Source organism: Oryctolagus cuniculus, chromosome 6, assembly GCF_051225735.1.
Source record: "Oryctolagus cuniculus isolate XC-2025 breed Fujian yellow rabbit chromosome 6, ASM5122573v1, whole genome shotgun sequence".
Lineage (NCBI taxonomy): Eukaryota > Metazoa > Chordata > Mammalia > Lagomorpha > Leporidae > Oryctolagus > Oryctolagus cuniculus.
Window position 1 is genome coordinate 133,992,630 of NC_142872.1, and position 24,358 is coordinate 134,016,987.

Here is a 24,358-nt window from a genome sequence, read left to right on the forward strand (position 1 = left end):
GATCTGTACATCTTAAAACTGTTGTCAGCTAAGTCTTATGGATCATGCTGGTAAACTCTTTCAAATAATTAATGAAAAATACTCAGATCTTTAATATTCAGTCTAGACCAGAAAATAAATGGTTAACTTTTAAAACTAGGAAAGCACAACGCCATTTTAGTGTAACCCACTTCAGATAATTATACATAATCAAATTATAGGCACTTAAAACTTTGGAAATCAAGACAGATTCATAGGAAATTTGTCACTAAAATCACTGGAATGAAATGTGAGAAACTGAAACCTGTGTTTCATTTATAATGTAAAAAGAAATTTACAGAACAAAAAATTTCCAAATTATGACAAGTGCAAGGTATTATAGAGGTAGAGAAAAAAACAGGCTTACAGGTAAAAATCAATTAACGGTTTTCTAATAAAATTTTAAAAAAATCAAAAACCAAACTGAAACAAAAAACCCTATAAGGGGTATGTTTCACCCCTAGTTTCAAGATAAGTACTAAAGCACACAAATTGTGCAACATTCCATTTCGAACCATGAATTTTTTTTTAAAGATTTTTATTTATGTGAGAGGTAGAGTTATAGACAGTGAGAGGGAGAGACAGAGAGAAAAGGTCTTCCTTCCGTTGGTTCACTCCCCAAATGGCTGCTATGGCCGGCGCTGCGCCAGTCCAAAGCCAGGAGCCAGGTGCTTCTTCCTGGTCTCCCATGCAGGTGCAGGGGCCCAAGGCTTTGGGCCATCTTCTACTGCTTTCCCAGGGCACAGCAGAGAGTTGGATTGGAAGTAGAGCAGCCGGGAATAGAACTGGCGTCCATATGGAATGCCGGCACCACAGGTGGAGGATTAATCTACTGCGCCACGGCGCTGGTCCCTCATGAGAATTTTATACTGGGCCATTTCTATTTATTCTTTCCAGTGGCAAAACACTTATAAGCTAGTAAGAAAAATGAGTAAAACAGGACTCCCTCAGAACAAGGCAACAGAAGTAGATAAAATGACTTTGAAGTGATCATGAGCGTGTAAAGTAGCAGAAGTGAGTAAAGGTGTTTGAGAGAACGTACACCTTCATATCCCAAGTTGTAATTCTGAACTTTTCACTGAAGCACTTATATGGTAGTACACTTTCAAAACACCATTAGTATATAACACAATAAGTTCAATAAAACTGTATGGGCAGGATCAAAAATCCAATCACCAAGTATTCTTGCCCTACTATTTCCTAGTAAATGCTAAACCATTTGTTTTAGCTTCTTCACCTATAACATGAAGATAGTAATAGAACACACCTAGTTGTCATGTATTTTAAGTGACATAATTCACTACCTGTTATGTCTTAAGAACTTAGTGAATGTGAATTAATATCACAACAATGATGAAAATGAAAATATCAAAGTTCTATAGGTTACATAAGCTTTGATGACTGTAATACACACTGTCTAAAATCAGATTCTTCCCTTTGATGACAGTAATTAACTCAAATGCATTGAATAAGATAAAGCAAATTCTAACAGGCAAGTAATAAGACTCAATTCATAAGTTAATTTTGAAAACAGATCCATGAGCACTCACTCTCATTATTATCACAAAATATGTCTATAGTACAACTGTATACCAATATTCATGACAGCAATATTTATAATACCTAAGAACTGGATGTAATCCAAATGTCCATCAGCAGATGAATACATAAACAGAACATGATACATTCATAAAATGTGATACTACTCAGCAGTAAAAAGAAAGTAACTTATGATAAACATGATGATATGAATGATTCTGGTACTTCCTGGTAGAAATAAGTCAGACACAATCATAAATATTATCATTCTGGTTGTAAGAAATTCTAGAACAGACAAAACTAATTATAAGGACAAAAAGATAAATGGAAAGCCAGCATGAGGGGTGGAGTGTACTACAAAGAGGACACAAGGAGTTTCTGGGATTAAAGAAGTATTGTTTATCTTGATTCCATGATGATCACGTAGATGTGTGTATTTGTCAAAATCTCCTGAAATTTAAAAAGTATTTATAAAAACTCATAGAAATGAGTACTATAACTGTACAGGACGAATTGTTTGATATTTATTAAGAAAGAAAATCTGTAAATCAAAATATTTCATCAAGTCTAAGATGCCATCAATTTTAAGATACACTATTACTTACTACTTCCAAAACATAAAACAAGACACACTCCGTTTTCAAATGTTAAGATATGAACAACCATGTGAAAATATAAAATATGTCTTTTATATTGATATTATAACAGGTACCAGAGTCAAACATTTCCATCTAAATGATTAAGCTTCAAAAGCTAGCATTATGCAAGCTGTCAAGTTCTCATGGATTAGTACTTTTAAACAGAATGATAGTGATTTAACAGTAGGTAAGTTTTCAATCACCAGCGTGGGGGCAAAAGGTTACATATATATGATCACAAATAATTTTAGCATCTTAAAATTCTTTTTTTGAATAGCTACTGAACAGTGAGATGGGTTATATTTTGGAGCGACACTTAAGGCTACAGTGAGGTGATAGTTTAATAATTGTTAATAACTTTTAAAACAAAAATATTGAAAAATTCCTATTAAAACTGCTCCATTTCATTTCAATTAACACATTTCTTGGAGTATAAGTCAAAGAAGTTTCACAACTAAACAGGGTATACCTAAAAACTTCTCAATGTATTCTAATAGCCACTAAATCTTTTTAAAATAAAAGCAGATCATAGGGTCACACAGCTTTAATTTATACAACACTGACCTACAATGGGTCATTCGGAGAGTCAAATTCTAATCTCAGATCATAGTTACAATGGCTCTTTCATAGCTTATGTTTCCCTAACCATAGATTTAAAAGAATAATCAACTAACAGAAAAAGAATTTAGAAATGAGGAAAAAAAAAAAAGTACAAAAAAAAATCCAAAAAAAAAAACAAAAAACAAGCTTAAAGTAAAAACACTGACATTTTCTCATCCCAAATCCAAAACAGGATTTTCATATTTGCTATTAACAACATTTCAAATACAGATTTTATACAGTGTCTACTTAAAGCAAGGTAAATGAGATAATCTGTTCTTTTAAACTTAGCTTCGTTAGCCTCTGCCAATATACCATTAGGAAGCAAATCTAGGTAACTCAAATGTTTTATGCCACAAGGTAGAACAATTTAAAAATGAATTGCATGTAGCTTCTAACAGCGATCTAATCACTAACTAGATTGCTTTCAATGCAGAGCATATTAATTTTGTGCTCAGATAATAGTATTCAATCACTTAACCAACATGCCATTTGAGTTCCAGCCCAAAATTCCTTAGGGGTAATGCAAAAACAGAACCTGGATTTTTACAATTAACAAAAGTAAACACAGAAATTCCCCAATCTTTTATGTATAAACCTACCATTTGCGGAAATGTTCAGACTAATTATAAAACAAGAGTACATAAAAAACATAATAATACTAAACTAGAATGCAATATGTGTGTTAGGATAAAAGCTTTTTGTAGCAGCACAGCACGTTTTTTAATCCCCAAAAGGTTCATGTGTACTACTCTGGCTCAACTCCATGTCATTACAGTTGGCTCTTCATACCAACCTGCTTTCAAGGGTGGATATGCTAGAAGAGTTTCAATATCTGGATTTCCAGCAGTTACCTTAAGTTTCCATGTCTTAGCAAAATGGCACATTCACTCACTGACCAGCAACAATAAATTTACTGTGCTGGAACTCTAACATGACACTAAATCTTCATTCTCAAAATTCACTCCCAGCATTAACAAATGATATGAATAACCAACTCTTTTCATGTACCTGTAATCATACCAGGCTTCTGATTTTACAATCCTGGTTTAAGCTGTTTACATTTCCAAAGTAATCAACTTTTGCTCTCTTAAATCCCTGGTAATATTCAAAGTAAAACTGATGGAATTTTCTGATATGCCACTACAAGTTTAGTACCACTGATGATTACCTTCAGTGCACTTGCAAACTAACCACTGCTAATCTGTAAGTTAAGAATTCATTTTTAAATGAGAGCAAGGGAAAACTTTTTTCAAATCAAATTTAGAAACAAACATAAAACCTTTAATTTTGAAGGAAGAATGATAGCTTTAAAGAAATGAAGTAATCTGTCAGTTTCAACCTAAGAATTACCTGAATCAATCTCTTCCCTCCCCACCAAAAAAGAAAATTTAATTTCTTAGAAAACAAGCAAAGAGAGCAGTTAATAAATCTTTTTGTGGCATGTGGACACAGAAGTGATGAAAAAACGCACCAGAGAATGAAGACAAAATAAACAGATTGTTTCAAGGTTGGAGAAAGTCCATCTTAGCAGGATTTTTCCAATCCAACTTCTAGGATTAACTAGAGAAATCAGAGACTGAGCTATTTGCTAACAATTTGCTACCTTTGAATAAGTAACAAATTATAGTTTCTCAAATGAGAGGTTAGTAATAAGAAAGGCATTTTGATTACTCTAGAACACACATTAAGATAATTACCTAAACAGAAGACAGAATAAGAAAGAAGTCTGTCAATTTAAAGGTCTGATTTTTAATCTGGCTTCAAACCACTCTTTCCCTAACAAAAGCACTGGATCTAGGAATTTATCAAATAGACAAATGAAGATAATAATCAGGGCACTTTAGAGAGAACAGTACCATTCAAACTTATCTACACCCCACATAGTGAAATCAAATAACTGATTTTTACATTCTAATGGCTAAAGAAAGAAGTAAATAGAAATGGTTACTATTAAGGTATAAAATACTTCAAACACCAATAGGATTCCATACTTGTTTAGACCAAGTTCAAGGAATATATACTTCGAATTAAAATTAAGATCAACTTATTCAATAATATTAACTCATTAAGTTTCAAGTTTTCAATTTGACAAATATTTCAGTTATCATCAGTGGCATATTTATTGTTCAATTTCAGTTTTTATGGGTAGTCTCAAATTTTGAGGTTCCAACCTAAGAATTTATTTTTATTGGGTTTTTGCGTTATTGGAAAAAATTTCTTTATTTTTCTGATCAGCAACTGCTGAAAACTTAATTGATAGACCCAAATCTATACACATGTTTTAAGGAACCCAGGGTACCCTACAAAACAGAAAGCAAAGAAACAAATTGAAGTACTTACCAATACTCTAAAAAAGTAAAGATATTCTGCTGCTCCAGAATAATTCCCACATTCATACTGGAATTTTGCATACCTATAGAGTGTATCTAAATATTCTTGCCTAAACTAAAAAAAAAAAAAGTATGTTAATTTCTAGTTTTACAATTCCATTCATTTATTGCTTTAAACATCCTGAAGAAATAAACTATTTTAAAGTTTTCTAAAAGCTGCTCACTTGATCTTAGAGTATACAATTAGGAATTGGTCGATTTAATGCTCAGTTTTGACCTCAAAAACTATGAATTGTAATGATACCTACTCTATTGTAATACAGCTTTGAATTACAGCTGAAGGTCTGGTGTGTATGCTCCTTAGTTTGTGACTGAGATTAGCCAACTATCAAGCATATGCATCCTATTTCTGTATAAATAACAACAAATCTCTGTTCTTGTGAAAATGGGTCCCAAAATCACACTGACTTTTATAATTAATAATGCAAGCAAAGTGAAAGTGAGGAAATCTAATAGGACTCCAAACTAGAACATAAACAAATCCACTCTAACCAGAAAGAGTAATTTGCACAAGGGTTAGCAAACTTGTTATGAAACTGTTAAATGACAAGATAAAATTTGAATCTAACAAAGAATTAATTATTTGCAGAACTTCCCACTTTGAGTTAATACAAGAGAAAGAGAATTGAGAGATCGCTAGGAAAGCCTGTAACATTTATTTGTGAATTTGGGAATTTATGAAGTCCTTTAAAATGTCAAAACTTAACTCTGTTGCTCAAAGTCAATTCTAATTCAAATTTAGCTCTGCTTCTGTTTCTTTCTTATCGCATAAGAAAAGGTAGACTGTGCCCTAAAATATTTAGCTTGCTGTTGGCACTAACATATAATGGTGTTAATAATTCCAGAATAACCAAATCAAAAACTTTGAGAATTTTCTGTTACCTAAAGTTGAGCACAACTATATATTTTCCTGTCAGCACCAATTTAAAACTAAAGTTTCAAAAACATACCAGATGTATTTAAAAATTTCATAATTATTCTGTCAAGCCATGAAGCTATCTGCTAAAAATCTAGATTATAATCAGCCTTATTAAAACATGACAACTGGAAAGTATTTTTAAAAAACACTTACTCCATGCTTGTCTGCCAGGTAATCAAACAGCATTCGACCATCCCTTAATAAAAGCAAAAATTACTATATTTCATATACCACAAGAAAGTCATTATTTGTCCAAAGTCACTTTAAATATCTTATTATATAAACACTGTAAATAAGGCTTCTGGAATATTTAATATATAAAATGTGCATTAATATTTATAGATTTAATACAAAGAGAATACCTCAATTTTGAATGTAAGGAACATAAGAGATCTACAAATCTTACAACATATTTTCCGATTCCTTTAGCTCTAATTAAAAATCATTTGTTCAGTTTTATCATGTCTAAGGGTTTTAGATGCCTTTTAGGTTATAAAACCAGAACATTCTAACTTTTCTATTTTTATAGTAAATTCAGCAGTCTACTTAATAGTAACCTACTGAGAATGGTATTTGTTTTCTGAGGTTAGATTTCTGATAAGAAACCCTAATACATACACTGTACAAAGTAGCAGGAATTAATTCTACATACAAATTTTATCTCCCTCACTCAGCCTTTTGGTCCAGGCAGGGATTAAGCAGCTACCTCCAAGTCCAGCATTTCATAACGTAACTCGGGCAGAGTCCCGGCTTCTCTGCCTCTGATCCAGCTCCTTGCTAGCTATGGCCTGGGAAAGCAGTGAAGAGGGCCCAAATGCTTGGCTCCCTGTCATCAACATGGGAGACCCAGACCCAGATGGAGTTTCCAGCACCTAGCATCACCCTCACTAGCCCTGGTCCTTGCAGCCATTTGGGGTATGAATCATGGGAGGGAAGACTCTCTCTCTATATATAACTTTGCCTTTCACACAAATAAAATCTTACAATTCCTCAAGTGTATATATTGGCAGGTATGAATTGTCACAACAGTAATATTCATTTTTAGTAGATTTTTAAGCATTTCCAATAATGCAAAAGGCTTCAGTAGTAATATTACTAAGTTGACTAAGGCAATACACTTCCTTTGGGAACCAAACAATAAATCTATTTCTAGCTAAAGAAAAGTTAGAAATAAAATGTTATCAATTCCACACTACTTTCCTTGGGCTGGGGATCAGATGCTGGAAGTTAATGAGAATGTAGCAGGTAATAACTGAACTGAGGTTTCTCTTACAGAGAGCAACCCATGTGCTTTTGGTATTACACACAGGGTTTCTTCATCAGTATACTGGGCTGGATAATTCTCCTCTGGTGAATGGGAGGGGAATACTGTCCCACCACCATGGAGTATGTAACAGTATCCCTAATCTTTATTTGCTAGGTGACAGTAACATCCCTCCAGTTGTCACAACCAATAATGTCTGCAGGCAATGTCAAATGTCCCCTGTGAAGGATATATTCAGGTATAGAAAACTGATAAAGAAATTTAAAATTTAGTATTAACATTTATTAAGCAATATAGGCCCCTACAAAATAAGGATTAAAATGAACAAATAGATAAAGCAATCATCTCAACAATAAACTTTTACTACAGGATTCTAAAGTCTGAATTAACATCTGTACTAATCCAGAAATTAGAATTCTTATTAACTTTGTTGTTTTTTTTTTAATTTTGAGACTCAGAAAGAGAGTTCCTCTCATCTGTGAATTCATTCCCCAAACATCTGATGTGGCCACAGCTGGACTTGGCTGAAGCTGGGGAGCCAAGAACTCAACCCAGGTGTCCCACGTGGGTGCCAGGCTCTCAAGTATTTGAGCCGTCATTGTCATTGCTGCCTTCCAGGGTGCGCATTAGCAGGAAGCTGGAGTCTAAAGGCTCCAGAATGAAGAACTGAATGAGGTACTCCAATGTAGGACACAGGCATCATAACTGCTCTTAACTGCTGGGCTTTATTTCCTGCTCTGAAAAAGGAATTTTTACAATTTAAACTAAAAAGAGGTTACCTGGTTGACTGCATTTGCCTTGTAGTTTCTGGATCTTCAAACATCTTCACAATTGGTTCTGTTTCTGCCTGGAGCTGTTTCAGTTGTGCAACAACTGTGGTTCTTTTTTCTCTCAAAGCTAAATGCAAAAGAGTACTATACTGTTAAGAAATCTTGAACTGCACTGCTCACAAGAAGACCGGAAAATCTTCATATAGCTAAATACATATATGCATGTATTTAGTCCTAGTACACTCAAATTCTAGGAACCACTAATCACCTCCCTAGATCCACCATTTCTTCTAGCGCTGCAAAGGCACAGAAAGATGAGGATATCCTTTTCCTACTCTTAGGGGAACTGACAAATTATAGACTGTTCTGAAGATGGAGATGTGAAGAAGGTAGGTAACAATTAACTATTCTTTATTTCCCATTTCAGAGACATCATTTCAGGACTTTTTCTATTTGATCTTATTTAATTCTCAGGTAAATGTTATCCCAGAGTTTCTGAACAGAGGCTCAGAGGGGATTGCATATTATTAAATTTAAATTCAGTCAATAATCTCTGTTCATTGTAATCCAGTTCTTTAATCTCTCAAAGCAAATTCTATAGTTCTTTTTTGCCACAACATGAAAAATCAGAGAAAACTTGCACAAAATCCTGGTAATATGTCTTAGACTTTTTTCTTCATAGACTAAAATTTAAAGAGGCACTGATACTGCAAAAAAAACTGTAATAAGCCAAAAAGGTGACTCATGTTTACTTTAATAATTTCTACATTATATATTAGGAAATACATTCCAGAACAATATTTGTCAAACACAGAAGGGGATCTGCGGTTACATTTTGAGAAATGTCAACTTAAAGTAAATTTTACTTCTCTACTGAGAAGAGTTTAAATGCTAGATAAATAGAAGAAATGCTAAAGTATTTCCTAAACTTATGGACCCACTTTCTTTTTTAAAAGGAACATCTATTAAAAAAGAAAACAAAGATTTATTGCCTTCCTCCGTGTCACCATAGTTCCCCAACTTGAGTGCCAAGTCATACTCAACAGTTTCTGATTAAGGAAATCTGGGGCACAGCCCCAAATTTCTATTTCTCACAAGCTCTCCCAGATGAAATGATGATGCTTGGCCCATACTTGAAGAGCAATAGCTATAAAAGACAGCTTTAAATGGGAAAAAAATGAAACCTTTTAAGGTATACAACATACTAACTAAAAAAGTTAGTAACCAAAAAACTGGGACATTTTGGCTATTTCTAAGCAAACAATCCAAATCTTAAGCACAACTCTAATGAGACATATTGTAAACTGACAGCATTTGATGAACATGTTTTCCTATCTTTCGCAGGGAGAAAATAAAATACTTCAGAAGACCTATAACCTTTATATTAGCTGTTACACAAAGAACTTTAAAGTCATCCAAATAATTAAAGACTTTGGGTTGAAACTCTTTTATAAACCAGAAAACTTTAATCAAATCCTCAATTCAAAGGACAAGATCCAGCTCTAATGACAAAACTTACCATGAGGAATATCATCTGAATAAAGGTTTTTGTATACATCCATAGCAAAGTCTACCATGTTGGTATCACTAAGAAGATCCAACTTCCCTTGTAGTAATTCTTTTTCATTATATATCTGCAAGAGGGAATTATTTTCTAATTAATATATTAAAGTTCCCCAAATAAGCCAATTAATAGTAAGATTAGCTTTCCTGGAAACATACTCTATGAAACATTCTTTTTATATCATATTATTTATCTCTCAAACCCACAGGATGATTATCTACCTCTCCCGGATGTGGCCTCTCCTTAACCCATATACATTATGTCTCAGTTAATAGTTGGGATCCTGGATCCACATCCCTGAAACAAACTAGCACCCTTTTTGTAACCACATTATATCAGGTTTTTGCTTTACCAATTCAAGAAACATTTAAGCCACAGCAAAGGGGCCAAAGTGATATAGACACAAACTTACATAAACATTAAGTATATTGAGCAATATATGAGGATTTTTCACAATATTCAGGGGGAGATGATTCAGCAAAAGAAAGAATTTCTGCGCTGAATTTAATTTTGCCAGGAAGAGATAAAACCCAGGAAGATGCCACAATATAGCTATGAAATTAAAACTGAACCTTCCAAAGGTGGTCTTCAAAAAGTTCATGGAAAAATGCATATTATTGAAAAAAAAAACTGCACAGATTTCAAATCTTCTGCATCAAAATAAACTTTTTAAATGTCATTTTTCCATATACATTTTTAAGTACTTGCATATACAGAAGTTCTACAAAACAGTAAGAAAAGGCAGACAGTTCAGTTGAAAGGCACTTCATTAGAAGTTAACTACATGGTCAGGAAACATGAAAAGGTTCTCAGCTTCACGGATCAACAGAGAAATACATATTAAAGGGTCGCTGCAGTGGTGCAGTAGGTTCCACAGCTGCTGCCAATCCTGGCATCCCATGGACAGCCAGTTTTGAGTCCTGGCAGCTCTGCTTCCGATTCAGCTCCCCGATAATGTGGCTGAGAAAGCACAGGAAAGTGGCCCAAATACTTGTGTCCCTGCCACCCAGGGCGGAGAATGGGATGGAGTTTCCGGCTTCAGTCTGGCGCAGGACCTGGTGGTTGCAATCATTTGCAGAGGGAACCAGCAGATGGAAGATATATCTCTATCTCTCTGACTCTATCACTGCCTGTCAAAAAAACTGAAATTATTAAAAACCCAATGAAAAATTAAAAACTGATAATACCAGTGTTTGTGTGGATGAAGACCAATTGGATATATTCATATCCGACTGGCAACTGTACAACTATCTTGGGAAACTGTTATCTCCTAAAGGCAAACCTACTTTTTGATCCTGCAATTCTGCTCCTTGGTACCCCAAAGAAGTATGTACATATATATTCAAAGTTCAGTTCTGAAAATGTTCACAACAGCACTACCTAGTAGCCAAGTCCATCGGTGTTGGGATGGATAAAGTGTAGCACACTCAAAAAATGGATTAATATTCATCATTGGAATAAAAATCAATGAATTATGGCTGTGGTAAAAAACTTAGCTGACTCTCACAAACAAGGGTGAGTGGAAAAAACAGCAAATGAAACAGTGTGTACTGACTACAGTGTGTCAGAAGAAAGGTTTAGGAGATTTGTCATGTTCTATACATTGATCCAGGTGGCCGTCACACAGGTTCATTGTTCACGTTGAAAAAACTTCATAGGGCTGGTGCTGTGGTGTAGCGGGTTAAGCCGCCACCTGCAGTGCCAGCATCCCATATGGGCTCTGGGTTCTAGTCCTGGTTGCTCCTCTTCCAGTCCAGCTCTCTGTTGTGGCCTGGGAAGGCAGTGGAGGATGGCCCAAGTGCTTGGGCCCTGCACCCGCATGGGAGACCAGGAGGAAGCACCTGGCTCCTGGCTTCGAATTGGCACAGCCAGCCGGCCGTGGCGGCCATTTGGGGGGTGAACCAACGGAAGGAAGACCTTTCTTTCTATAGCGATCTGATCTTTTTTCTGTCATCTCTACCTCTACTGTCATTTTCCACATACCCAACATTCATACGAAAGATTTTTAAAAACAACTTTATCCAGTACTTCATCTCCCAGGATTCCAACTTATAATCACCCCTTCCATCACTGCTACTAAAGGCTTCAGCATCCTATCTACATTTTCCATTTTTACTCCCCCTTTTGATCCTCAGAACACAGCAGAGACCAAAGTTCCTACCCTCATGAAGCTTACACTCTCCAACACACTACGAATATATCAAACTGGTTGTTTAAAAGTTTAAAAAGTCATTTATGTTTATTAATTGACAAGGCAGGGAAACACACAAAGATAGAAACAGAAGCTGGAATCATCATCAGAGCTGGGACTGGATCCCAGGCACTGATACGGAATATGGACAACCCAAGCAACATCCGTTATAACCACCATGCCAAATGCCTGCACTCGAGCTATTTTTCTTACTCCAGTATCTTCTTGTATCACAACCACTGATAGCATCCTAACCTTCTAGCAAGATTCAACTTACAGCCATTCCTCCACAAAGCCCATTTTGTTCAATGATGATGTAACAGATTCTCAATTCTGATAACTCTGCCAGTACTTTTCTCACTACTTTTTGTCTTCTATTAGACATTCAACTCTAAAAAATATGTAAGTATTTTAGTGGTGAGGTATCTGTTTTTGTTTTTTTTTTTTCCTCCTTGGATTTCTCACAATTCCATGGCCCTAGATTTAGTGAATGCTAACTAAATAACTTTGGCATCTGTCTTCCTCTTGGTGTATTACATCCATCTTCCAAGGATCCTGAGCTGCCATTCATAGCATTAGTCTTGAGCTATGAAAAAACCAGTTTACCAGAAGTCACTGTGCACTTACTCCCCATGTAGGACCTCCGTCCTTAATGAGTTGTACTATGAGAATTAACTGTAAAAGTTGTTCTCAAATTGTACTCTATATCTTGTGTGTGGGAGGGGGGCTACAAACTGTTGAAATCTGTACTTAACATAGAGTTGGTTCTCTGTATATAAAATTAAACTAAAAATGAACCATAATGAAGAAGGGGATGGGAGAGGGCATAGGAGGTAGGATGAGAGGGTGGGTATGGGGGAAAAAAGCACTATATTCTTAAAGTTGCACCTATGAAAAATGCATTCATTAAATAAAAGCTTTAAAAAAAACTAGTTTAGGTTTCTCTTGCCTGCCTTAAAAAACAAGTTTACAGAATACAAACATATTAACTTCAGGCTAGCTAAGAGCATTTCTGCCTTTAATAGTTGGTAAAAGAGTTCAAAACGTGCCATTTTCCTCTTCCTTCATTACTGGTGTGAGTTATCCACAAAAGGAAGCAGAAGGTGGGTTAGGCCACTGTACTCAAACTCTGAAATACAGCAATAACATGAAAAGTCAAGCAAAAATGTTGTCCTTTCAAGGAAAGACTTTATGTGGCCACTAGACAATTACTGAAAATGAACTTGCTGTTTCCTACCATCAAAGTTGTCTATAGGCATTCGGGCTCTTATGAACTCAAGGATTTTCTCTGTACAAATTAACCAAAACTACATGGACACTTGGAAAAACTATCAGAAAAAGTTAACATATATTTGTAGGAATTTTAAAAAATATTTTTAATTGCTGTTGGGACACACCAAATGCATTCCGCAGATCTAGAGCTTCCAGAAACAGAATTCATTTATTTTTCTGGACAAAATTTCTAATTCCTTCATCATAGTAATATTACTTTATTCCAATGACCAACATCAATTTTCCAATAAGCTAGGTATAACTAAACCCAATAAAATTTAGCTCCTCTCCTTCTTTAAAGTTCAAACATTTAGGCCTGAGATGTTTTAAAATGGAGTTGCAGAAGGACAGACTTATTTAAACATCTTGAACATCTAACCGAGTTTTAATGACCAATACAATCACTTGTACTTGGAAGCCTGTACATCTACACAGTGGAAAACAAATGTTGAGTTCGTTTGTGGACAGCGTTTTTTTTTTTTTTTTTTTTCCGGTCCGCGTCCCCATTGGCCCAAATATGCTACACTTCCAGGAAGTAGCTACTTATTTAACTGCAGGGGAAAAAAAAAACTCATTTCAAAGAAATTAAAGCTGCTAGAGATGTTAAGTCTAAGAAAATCATTTCAAGTGTCCTGGCATACAAAGCCCCAAATCCAAGCCCAGGCTTCCCAGGTCTCACAAGAGCGATCAAAAGCTCTAACTCCGAGGTGCCCAAGGGAAGCAGAGCGACAGCTTCACTCCAGCTGAGCCAGTCCCCCACTTCCGAGAGGAACTGACGCCGAAGCCTCTGCGGCCCCGGCAACTCAACACGTGAAGCAGGGGCTCCCCGCTCCTCCCCACCGCCGAATTCAGCCCTGCGGACCTGCGGGGACGACGGTAACCCCCCGGTAGGTCCTGACGGCCGGGGCCGGGGCCGGGACCGCATTCGGCGGCCGCCTCGCACGTGTGTCAGGCCGAGGGCTGCAGCCATCGCCTCTCGGCCTTGCCCGGCCCCCTACCCGCTCCCACACCTTCCTCGCGCCCCAATCCCCCTCACCTCCTTTACGGAGAGGAACTCAAGCAGCGGAAAGACCAGATGCCGGTCCAAAAAGTGCGCGATCCGAGTAGTCAAGTCGTACTCCGCCATCTTGCCAAAGAAAAAGGGAGTCTGTGTTCACTAAAACTTTATTGACAGCACCGACAATGCACAGACACCGACTGCGCATGTGCGTTGGTTAAACCGGCCCAGGGAGTGGAGCCGGTTCCGCCTAGCGCGCGCAGAGAACAACCACGCATGCGCACAAGGCACCTTCTGCCGCCCTGGGCGTGTACTGCTACGGCGCTAGCCGCGGAGTACCGCGGCTGATGTCTTGCAAGTTAGCAGTCCGTGGTCTGCAGGCGATTCCGTTAATAATCACTGAAAGCTCAGAAATGATTGCCAGGGCAATGTCAGTTCCGTTCGGAATGCGACAAAGGCCAAGACAATGAGGGTTTCGCTCTTCGGGAAGTTTCGTACAGGGAGGAATATCTGAGCTTTCTTTCAGCATCGAGTAATGGTTTTGTAAAGTTGTGAAATTAAGGTGGGAGGGTGGGCGGTTTTAGCTTCGTGGGTAAGGCGCCGGCCAAGATTTGTGTTCTGCATGGGAGCCCCAGGGTTCCACACCCAGCCTGGCTCCTCACTCCAGCTTCCTTCTGGGGCGTAGGTTGGGAGGCAGCGATCCTGGCTCTGCTCAGAGGGAGACCAGGGTTAAGTTCTTCTCTCCCGAATTCCACTTGGTCCAGCCTGGCCATCCCAGACAGTGGGGGAGTGAACCCACGGTAGGAATGCATATTCTCTCTCTAGCATTAAAAAAAAATTTTAAGTGGGGTGGGGTGGGGGTGGGGGTGAGGGTAGTGGCTCTAGACAGAAAACAAGTGAAATAATTGCATAATGTAGTAAGAACTGTAACTTGGCAGAGGTGATTGGGTTGGGCCCATTTAATTAGAGTGAAAGAAACTCCAAATCAGGATTGCCAGAGAAAAATCAGTGGCAATTAAGGTGGTCAAAGAAAATTGAGATAAGGTAACAATTTAGCTGAGTAAGAGAAAGGTGACTAAAATTAGAGCCTAGAGAAAAGACTAAATCCTTGAGACAGGAAAGAATTTGGTGTGTTTCAGAAACTGTTATGTCATGTGATTGAAGAGTGAGGTTAAAGAAGTTAAGAGAGGCAGGCGCTGTGGCGCAGTAGGTTAATCCTCCGCCTGTGGCGCGGGCATCCCTTATGGGCGCCGGTTTTAGTCACGTCTGCTCTTCTTCCAATCCAGCTCTCTGCTATGGCCTAGGAAAGCAGTAGAAGATGGCCCAAGTCTTTGGGCCTCTGTACCTGTGTGGGAGATGGGAGGAAGCTCCTGGCTTCTGGCTTCAGACCAGCGCAGCTACTGCCTTTGTGGCCACTGGGGAGTGAACCAGCGGACTGAAGACCTTTCTGTCTGTCTGTCCTTCTCACTGTCTGTAACTCTACCTCTCAAATAAATAAAATCTTTAAAAAAAAAAAAAAGTTGAGAAGAAATGCCAGTTGTTAACTTCTTTTCATCTTTCAAGCCTTTTCCTTTTGCATAGCCCCAGGGGTCCTGAACCTTTTCCTTAAGTGATAATAGCCAATGTAATGACTTTATGTAATTTACACATTGACAACTCCCAAATTATAGCCCCAGTGTCAACTGTTAATCCTAGATTCACACATACCCAACATCTCAACATGGCCCCAACCAGACTCACTCATGTAGCCCAACAAAATATCCTCCATCTGAGCTCTCTGTGCTCTTCTCTCAGTCAATGGCAACTCCATCCATCCAGTTGCTCCGAAGCAAAATCTTGGAGTCATCCTTAACTTTTATCTCTCTCTTATACGCTACAACGAATCCATCAACAAACTCTTTGATTCTAGCCTGAAAGGCTTATCCCGATCCAGTCAGTTCCTGCCACCTCCCAAGTTACACCTTGCATCTAAACCACCATCATCTAGCTTTGAATTTTGAAAGAGCCTCCTTATTTATCACTTTGCTTCCCTTCTTTTCCTCCCATGCTTTATTCTTCACACAGCAGCCAGAGTGACTTTTGTAAGTCAAATTATGTTCAAAACCCTCTAAACCTTGCTGTCTCACTCATAAATGTTATAATGGCCTTAAAAGCTGTAGATCATCTGGACCCATAACCTCTCTCCTGATCTCCCACATCTCTGCTTCATCACTGTGACCCAGCCATATATATTTTCCTTCAGTTCTTCAGCTACTCCTCCTCAGTTTCCAGATTGGCCTCTTTTATTTGCTGTGTACTGTACCTGAATGTTCTTCCCTCAGTTCTTTGCATGATGGCTCTTTCTCCATTCCCTTCATGTTCTGCTTATATTTCATCCACCCAATGAGACCTCCCTCAACCAATCTACTTAACACCGGCCCCCCACAAACTAATGACAACATTATGCATTGTTGTACAGTATAGTATAGGTAAGGAGCACACAGGATATCCCGGTATTATTTCTGACAACTGCATGTGAATCTAGTATCTCAAAATTCAAAAGCCTAATGAATAAAAGTGATTCCTAGACTGTGGGCTTAAGAAATTTTCTGGGTTGGCATTGTGGTGCAGCAGGTTGATACTACCTGCAACACTAGAATCCCACATTGGAATGCTGATTTGAATTCTGGCTGTTCCACTTGCAATTCAGCTTCATATAGATGCACCTGAAAAGGCACTGAATGATGGCCCAGAGTAGTTGGGCCCCTGCCACCCATGTGGGAGTCCAGGATGAAGTTCCTGGCTCCCAGCTTTAGCCTGGCCCAGCCCAAAGCTGGCTGTTTCAGGCATTTGGGGGAGTGAACTAGCATATGGAAGAGATGTCTCTCTGTCTCTGTCTCTCCCTCACCTTCTGTCACTCTGCCTTTCAAATGAATAAGTAAGTCTTTTAAAAAATTTAAATTAAGAAGATTTATTTACTTGAAAGGCAGAGTGACAGCGAAGGAGAGACAAAGACAGAGATTTCCCATCTGCTGGTTCACTCCCCAAATGGCCTGAACAGCCAGGGCTGGGCCAGGCAGAAGACAGAAGTCAGCAGCTTCATCTGGGTCTTCCATATGGGTGCAGGGGCCCCAATACTTGGGCCATCTTTCACTGCTTTCCCATGCACATTAGCAAGGAGCTGGATCAGAAGTGGAGCAGCCGGGACTCAAACCTGCACCCGTATGGGATGTTAGCATGGCAGGCAGCAGCTTTATCTACTAAACTATAGCACTGGCCCCAATAAATCTTTTTAAAAAGGAAAATTGGGTAACTTCTGTTGACCAGTATAAATGGAGCAGTGGAAAAGGAGCATGTATGGGTGAAAAATAGGAGTTCTGTTTCAGACAGAAAAAGACCCATATTAAATATGCAAGTGGTGAAGTCTAGTAAGAAAATGGAGATACTATTCTGGAGCAGTTGCTATAGTTGTTGATCCCTTATGATGCATACAACTTTGTACTAGATGTTTACAAAGATTTGGTAGTAGGGTATGCTGTCTGCCATACTGTTTACAATATAATTGGGAAAGCAAGTCTAAATAATCACAAACCAGCTTTAGTATAGGCTGCTAAATTGTAGGGGAATACTATTTGTGGATATAAGAGTTAAGAAATGACAGGGTTTCTTGTTTTAACATGGCTTATTTGTCCATATTATTTGAAAAGAGAGACAGAGACAGAAAGACAAACAGATCTTCTACTCATTGATTCACTCCCCAAAGGTATACAACGGCTGGGGCTGGGTCAGGCCAAAGCCAAGAGCTCAAAACTCAATCCAGGTCTTCCATATGAGTGACAGGTACTCAACTACTTGAGCTAGCACCTGCTGCCTCCTGGGGTGAGCATTTGCAGGAAGCTGGAATCAAAAGCAAAGTTGAGACTTACTCCAGTATGGGATGTGGCTATCCCAAGTGTCATCTTAACCACTACACCAAACATGTGCCCTAATAAATGACTGTTTTAATTTTAAGTTTTCTGGAAGTTCAAGGACAGAAGTTTTAATAAAATATAGACAGGAAAAGAAGAAATCTCTAAAGAGAGATATACTTTGTCAGGTGGCAATGAAGTGCTGTGAAGAAAAATAATTCAAGGTAAAGTTAGGGAATGAAGGGGGGAAAGTTTGCTAAAGATTAAGTAGTCAGAGAAGACTTCTGTGATAAGCTAGAACTTGGAAGGAAACCTATGGAAGTGAGGGAGCCTATGGCCATCTACAGCATTCCAGCTAAAGAACGTTTAGAATAAAGGTGCTGAAGCAGAGGTGTGCTAGTTTTCCTTGAAGAATAGCTGTAGGAAATCAGGTAGGTCAGGTAGCAAATCTTAGCTACTTCAACTTGTAGAGGTCGGGGCAGTTCATGTGCAGTGGAGGAGCTGGGAAAGGACTCAACAGTAGCTGGAGGAGTAAGAACCAAAAGAAGAGAATGGTCCAAGCAGTAAGGAACAATTACCTCTGTCACATGGTTCTGTTAGTTCAAGACGATGACTGAGTATTGCCTGTTCACTTTTTTTTTTTAAAGATTTATTTATTTATTTGAAAGAGTTACACAGAGAGAGGAGAGGCAGAGAGAGAGGTCTTCCATCCGATGGTTCACTCCCCAATTGGCCACAATGGCCAGAGCTGTGCTGATTCGAAGCCAGGAGCCAGGAGTTTCTTCCAGGTCTCCCACATGGGTGCAGGGGCCCAAGCACTTGGGCCATCTTCTACTGATTTCCCAGGCCATAGCAGAGAGCTGAATCAGAAGAGGAGCAGCCGGGACTAGAACCCATTTGGGATGCTGGTGCTTCAGGCCAGGGCGTTAACCTGCTGCGTCACAGTGCCGGCCCCGCCTGTTCACTTTTGAACACATACACCTTACTGATGATCTCAACAACAGTGCTGTCATTAAGTGGTGGATGAAAAGTAAGTAAGCTCAAAAGATAAGAGCTCAAAAGATAGTAAGCTCAAAAGATAGGAGGGAAGGGACTGAGATAACATATATGAATAGATTTTTTGAGGAATTTTACCAGAAAAGGAAGGAGAGAAATGGAGCCATTTAGGGACTAATTCTCAAAGATGAGGGCATGTTGATCATCGTGATAACAGTACTTACACAATTGTCATGGAGAAGGCACTATCATGAGAAACTGTATGGCATATAAGGAAGAGCAGGGAATGCTAATCAGGGCCCCAAATAGATAATGAGCATCAGTAGAGAAAGTCGGAATGTTTTATGTATTGAGATTGCTGACTTTTACTGCAGGTAGGAAAGGGAACATCGTGGGTGGTTCAGGAACAACTGGAACACTGAAAACCCAAGAACAGGAGAATGGAAGAGGTGTTTGTGAAGTCAGCAGAAACTAACCACGGAAGGTAGCTGAACATTGCAATCTATGGGCTTGGGAGATATGCCAGAAAAGAAAGCCCAGGCTCAAATAGTAGAAAACTAGTCTGAGGAATTTTAAATTTATCTTCCGTCTTGAGGAGCCTGAAAGTTTTGAGCACGACAGAGAATAATCCTATCTATGCTTCAGGAAGGTAATTCTGACAGCTGCGTGGACAGTGAGTTGTGTGTGAAACACAACCGGGATGTGGAAGGTCTTCAAAACCAGATTGGGGAACTTGGATTTGATCAGATAGGCAAAGGGAGCTACTTATTAGTTTTAAAATAGAAGGACATGAAGACAGCAGTGTTTTGTCCTTCAAAATTAAACTGGAAGTGATTTACAAGATGGATTAAAGTGGTGACAAATTGGAAACTGCTGATGTGCCTGGCTTTTCCCCTGGAATTTTCCTTGCCAGTTAGTGAAAATATCTAGTTTCTTTTACGGAAAATCTGACTTTCTTGCTTTAGGCTTTTCCTAGTGCTTTAGTTAAAAAGAAATATTACAGAGGAAGCATAGGCAAGGTATAATCTACATGGTGTCAGGTAAAGACTTAGATTCTCATACATGGTATCTCAAAAAGTTCCTGGAAAATGTGATTAAAAGACAAGTTATTTTGGGGCAAAAATTTTAAATCTATGAGTAGGTTATTTATTTATTTATTTTAAATTCATTTGAGAGGCAGAGCTACAGACTAAGAGAGAGAGAGAGAGAGAGAGAGAGAGGTCTTATATCTGTTGGTTCACTCCCCAGTGGCCACAATGGCTCAGCTGAACCCATTCAAAGCCAGGAGCCAGGAGTTTCTTCCAGGTCTCCCACATGGGTGCAGGGGCCCAAGCCCTTCAGCCACCCTCCACTGCTTTTTGCTGGCCTCAAGCAGAGAGCTGGATTGGTAGAGGAGCAGCTGGGACATGAACTGGCACCCATATGGGATGCCAGGACCACAGGTGGAGGCTTAGCCCACTAAGCCGTAGCACTGACCCCAAGTGTTTTATAATACATATTTGTCATGCATTTTTGAAGACCTCTTCATGTGCATAGATTTAAAAAATTTTTGCAACAAAATAAACTTACCTTCTATTTCCATTTTCCATGAACTCTGTGAAGTACCCTCGTGTGTTTATCAATATTTATGGAAAACAACAATAAAAAGCCATTTCAGCCTATAAGAAGTTTTTAATTTAGTGAGAGTGGCAAGCTGTAGACTGAAGTAATTGTAGCAGCATATGAGAATGTCTGCAGGAATGCTTCTGGGAGTCCAAGGGAGGCAGTAACTCCCTGCTAGAGGGTAACACTTGACCACCTTTAACTGAAAAGATGTTCAGCTGCCTAAGAAAAGAGGAAGGAATGTTTTAGGCAGGGGGAGGAGCAGGCACCCAGGTGTGGCTTTGAGAAAAGCATAGTGTGGGAGCCAGCACTGTGGCTTAGCAGGTAAAGCCCTGGCTCTAGTGCCGGATTCTCATATGGACATCGGTTCAAGTCCCGCCTGCTCCACTTCCAATTCAGCTCTCTGCTAATGGCCTGAGAAAGCAGTGTAAGATGGCCCAAGCGCTTGGGCCCCCGCACCCATGTGGGAGACCTGGAAGGAGTTTCTGGCTCCTGGCTTTGAATCGGCCCCACTTATTTGGGGAGTAAATCAGCAGATGGAAGACCTCTCTCTGTCTTCCTCTACCTCTGTAACTCTGCCTTTCAAATAAATGAATAATTTTTTTTTAATTTTTTATTATTTTTTGACAGGCAGAGTTAGACAGTGAGAGAGACAGAGAGAAAGGTCTTCCTTCCGTTGGTTCACAGCCCAAATGGCCGCTACGGCCAGCGTGCTGGCCAATCCAAAGCCAGGAGCCAGGTACTTCTTCCTGGTCTCCCATGTGGGTGCAGGGCCCAAGCACTTGGGCCACAGCAGAGAGCTGGACTGGAAGAGGAGCAACCGTGACAGAACTGGCGCCCCAACCGGGACTAGAACCCGGTGTGCCGGCACCGCAGGCAGAGGATTAGCCTAGTGAGCCACTGCACCGGCCAATTTTTTTTTCTTTAAAAAGCATAGTATGATCAGACTTTGAGAGGGTCTTTATGTTAAGAGGATAGTGTGGGTGCTGTCAAGTGACACAACATGAGAATGCATTGAGGGGTCAGGGCCAAACTGTTGAAACCTTTGTGGGCTACTTTGAAGAGTCTGAATACTGAATACTGAAGACCAGTGGCTCTTTTTTTTTTTTTTTAAGACTTATTTTATTTATTTGAAAGAGGTACAGAGAGAGAGAGAGAGAGAGAGGTCGTCCATATGCTGGTTCACTCCCCAAATGGTCACAATGGCTGGAGCTGAGCTGATCCGAAATCAGGAACCAGGAGCATCTTCCAGGTAGCCCATGTGGGTGCAGGGGCCCAAGGACTTGGGCCATTCTCTACTGCTTTCTCAGGTGCCTTAGCAAGGAGGTGGACCAGAAGTGGAGCATCCGGGACTCGCTGACCCAACATTGTTTTCCTGTTGACTCTTTTAATCTGTCCTCTTTGCACACCTGCCTGTTTGTATTTTGGAGCTCTGATCATCTCTCAAGACTATTGCATTAGTCTCTGTGCTCCTGATCCTGCTTGGCTTACCCTATCATCTGGGTTACCTAAATCAGAGCTATGCCTATTACTGGCTGTATTATGTTCCCCACAGATTCATATGTTTATGTCCTTACACTCAGTAACTCAGAAAGTGCCTGTATGTGAGGATAGTATTTAAAGAGGCAATTAAGTTAAAATGAAGTTATTAGGATGGGCTCTAATCCAATGTAATTGGTGTCCTCATAAGAAAAGGAGTTTAAGACACAGATATACACAGACCATGTGAAGACACTGGGAGAGGATGAACATTTGTAAATCAAGGAGAGAGTTCTTGGAAGTAAGAACACTCTCTCATCTTAGTCTTGAACTTCCAGCATCCAGAATTCGAAGAAAGTAAATTGCTGTTTAAGCAAATCATCCATGGTACTTTTTTATGCAGCTCTGGTAAAGTAATATACTCTGCCACTTCCCAATTTGTACAGTAAAAACTCAAAACCTCTTCCCACATAATATAAAGTTCTTCAGGATCTTATCTCATCAGAACATTTTACCCCTTCCACACACTCAACCAATCATCATGTTTATTTCTTCAATAATTCTTCCATCTAAAATGTGCCTTTGCCCCCTCTCACCCTGCTGACCACCTTTTCCTTTGGTAAGACTCGGATGATACATTATCTTTCCTATTCTGTGTTTTCCTTTAGGGAACACATCTGTCATAATCCCTCCCTCTTCCTGCCCGTCTCTACTGGCAGCAAACTTTTACCTCAAGAGTCTAACTTTTTGTTTTAAGATGTTGGTTTCCTCCTACTAGCTTGTAAGCTTCTTGGTAATAATTGCTGTCATTACAGGTACAGTTCCTGCCTCAGGACCTTGCATACAATAAATAATCAATGTTCTAGAAATGAAGGAATGTGCATGGAGCTTGCATAATCAGAACTATGTGTTCTTGAAAAAAATCAACCCATATTTTGCAATAGTCTAATGAATACCTATCTCTACTATGATAGGTACATATTTTAATGATCAAAATGCTCATGTCTGCTAATTGAATATCTCTCTTAGACATTTCCAGATTATACTAACAGTTTAAATTCATTTGCTCTTTTTATATACTGCTGGCAGAGAACCGTTTTATTTATTTGAGAGAGACTGTGTACACTTTCATCTACTGGGTGACGGGACATACCTGCAACACTTCAGGCTGGGCTAGGTCTTCTGTGTGGATGGCAGAGATCCAAGTACTTGAGCTGTTACCTTCTGCCTCCCGGGGTACACATTAGCAGGATGCTGGAATCAGGTTAGGACCTGGGACTTAAACCTAGACACCCCTGTATGGACTGCAGGTTCCTCAACTGATGTCTTAACTACTACACCAAATGCCCAACCCGTATTGTGCTTTATTAAGTCTGCCTTCTTTAGTTATATTTCTGGTTCACTCACTCGACACCAATTCTGCACCAGAGTCTTACGTTCTGATGGTTAAACTACAACTAGGCAGATGATACAGCTGCACAAACCAACAGTTATGCTAAAGTATGTGAAGTACAGTCATGGAGGTGTACGTGAAGTATTAACAGAGTGGTTGATTAGACTGAAAGCATAGACGCATCTTAGATCTTGCTGTTTTCCAGGTCTTTCTGTTGGTGGTGTTGCTGTTGCAGCATAATGATTATTGCTTAGTGTATCTTCAGAAGATGACTTTTTCCTGACCTTATTCCCTCGCTCTGGAGGGACCTTATTGGAACACCCTATGTACTGATTACACCTAAGGCCTGGGTGAGAATTTCCAGAAGCCTCAGTCCTGCTGTCATTCTCATTACAGAATCACACAGAGAGAAGTTGCCTTTGGAAGACTTTAATCCCCTTCTTTCTTCACTTACCACCTCATATAAAGCTACGATTGACAGCTAATTCCACTCTAGCTCTGAGAGCTTGTAATATGTGAAGGGAGGGATATTAGGAAAAGTGAACCATCACTGTTCTTTCTCATCTGTCCCCAACGCTGGACCTGGAATGTGGCCACCCTATTGTCTGCGGGAATGTAGTAATTCCCAGTAATTGGGACTATCTCAGAGAAATCTGAGAGAATTGTGATGAATCTAGGAGAGTTGACAAGGTAATATAAACCACTAGCTGTTTCAGAACATAATTAAACATCTATGTATCTGTTTAAGTTCTTTTGATCTTGTACATCTTTTATAGAATATTCTTTGTTATCTGTCTTTAAAAAAATCCCTGCAGGGCAAACAGACTACCACCCAG

At 39.2% G+C, this 24,358-nt stretch overlaps 1 protein-coding gene and 1 long non-coding RNA gene across 2 annotated transcripts in view; one reads left to right on the top strand and one right to left on the bottom strand.

Annotated features, from left to right (window-relative positions):
• The window catches only part of EIF3E (eukaryotic translation initiation factor 3 subunit E), a 44,777-nt gene extending 30,465 nt beyond the window's left edge, over positions 1–14,312 (bottom strand). Inside the window, exons 1-5 of the mRNA XM_002710732.6 lie at positions 14,205–14,312; positions 9,661–9,775; positions 8,151–8,268; positions 6,261–6,303; positions 5,139–5,243 (exon numbers count right to left, since the gene is read on the bottom strand). Coding sequence (XP_002710778.1) covers positions 5,139–5,243; positions 6,261–6,303; positions 8,151–8,268; positions 9,661–9,775; positions 14,205–14,294 — 471 coding nt within the window. The 5' untranslated portion in view covers positions 14,295–14,312. The remainder of the gene's footprint in view (positions 1–5,138; positions 5,244–6,260; positions 6,304–8,150; positions 8,269–9,660; positions 9,776–14,204) is intronic.
• Positions 14,313–14,443: 131 nt separating this feature from the next.
• On the top strand, positions 14,444–15,684 carry LOC127490751 (uncharacterized). The gene is made up of 3 exons (XR_007919142.2): positions 14,444–14,697; positions 14,851–14,965; positions 15,452–15,684. It is a non-coding gene; the product is annotated as an uncharacterized LOC127490751 (long non-coding RNA).
• The last annotated feature ends 8,674 nt before the right edge of the window (positions 15,685–24,358 follow it).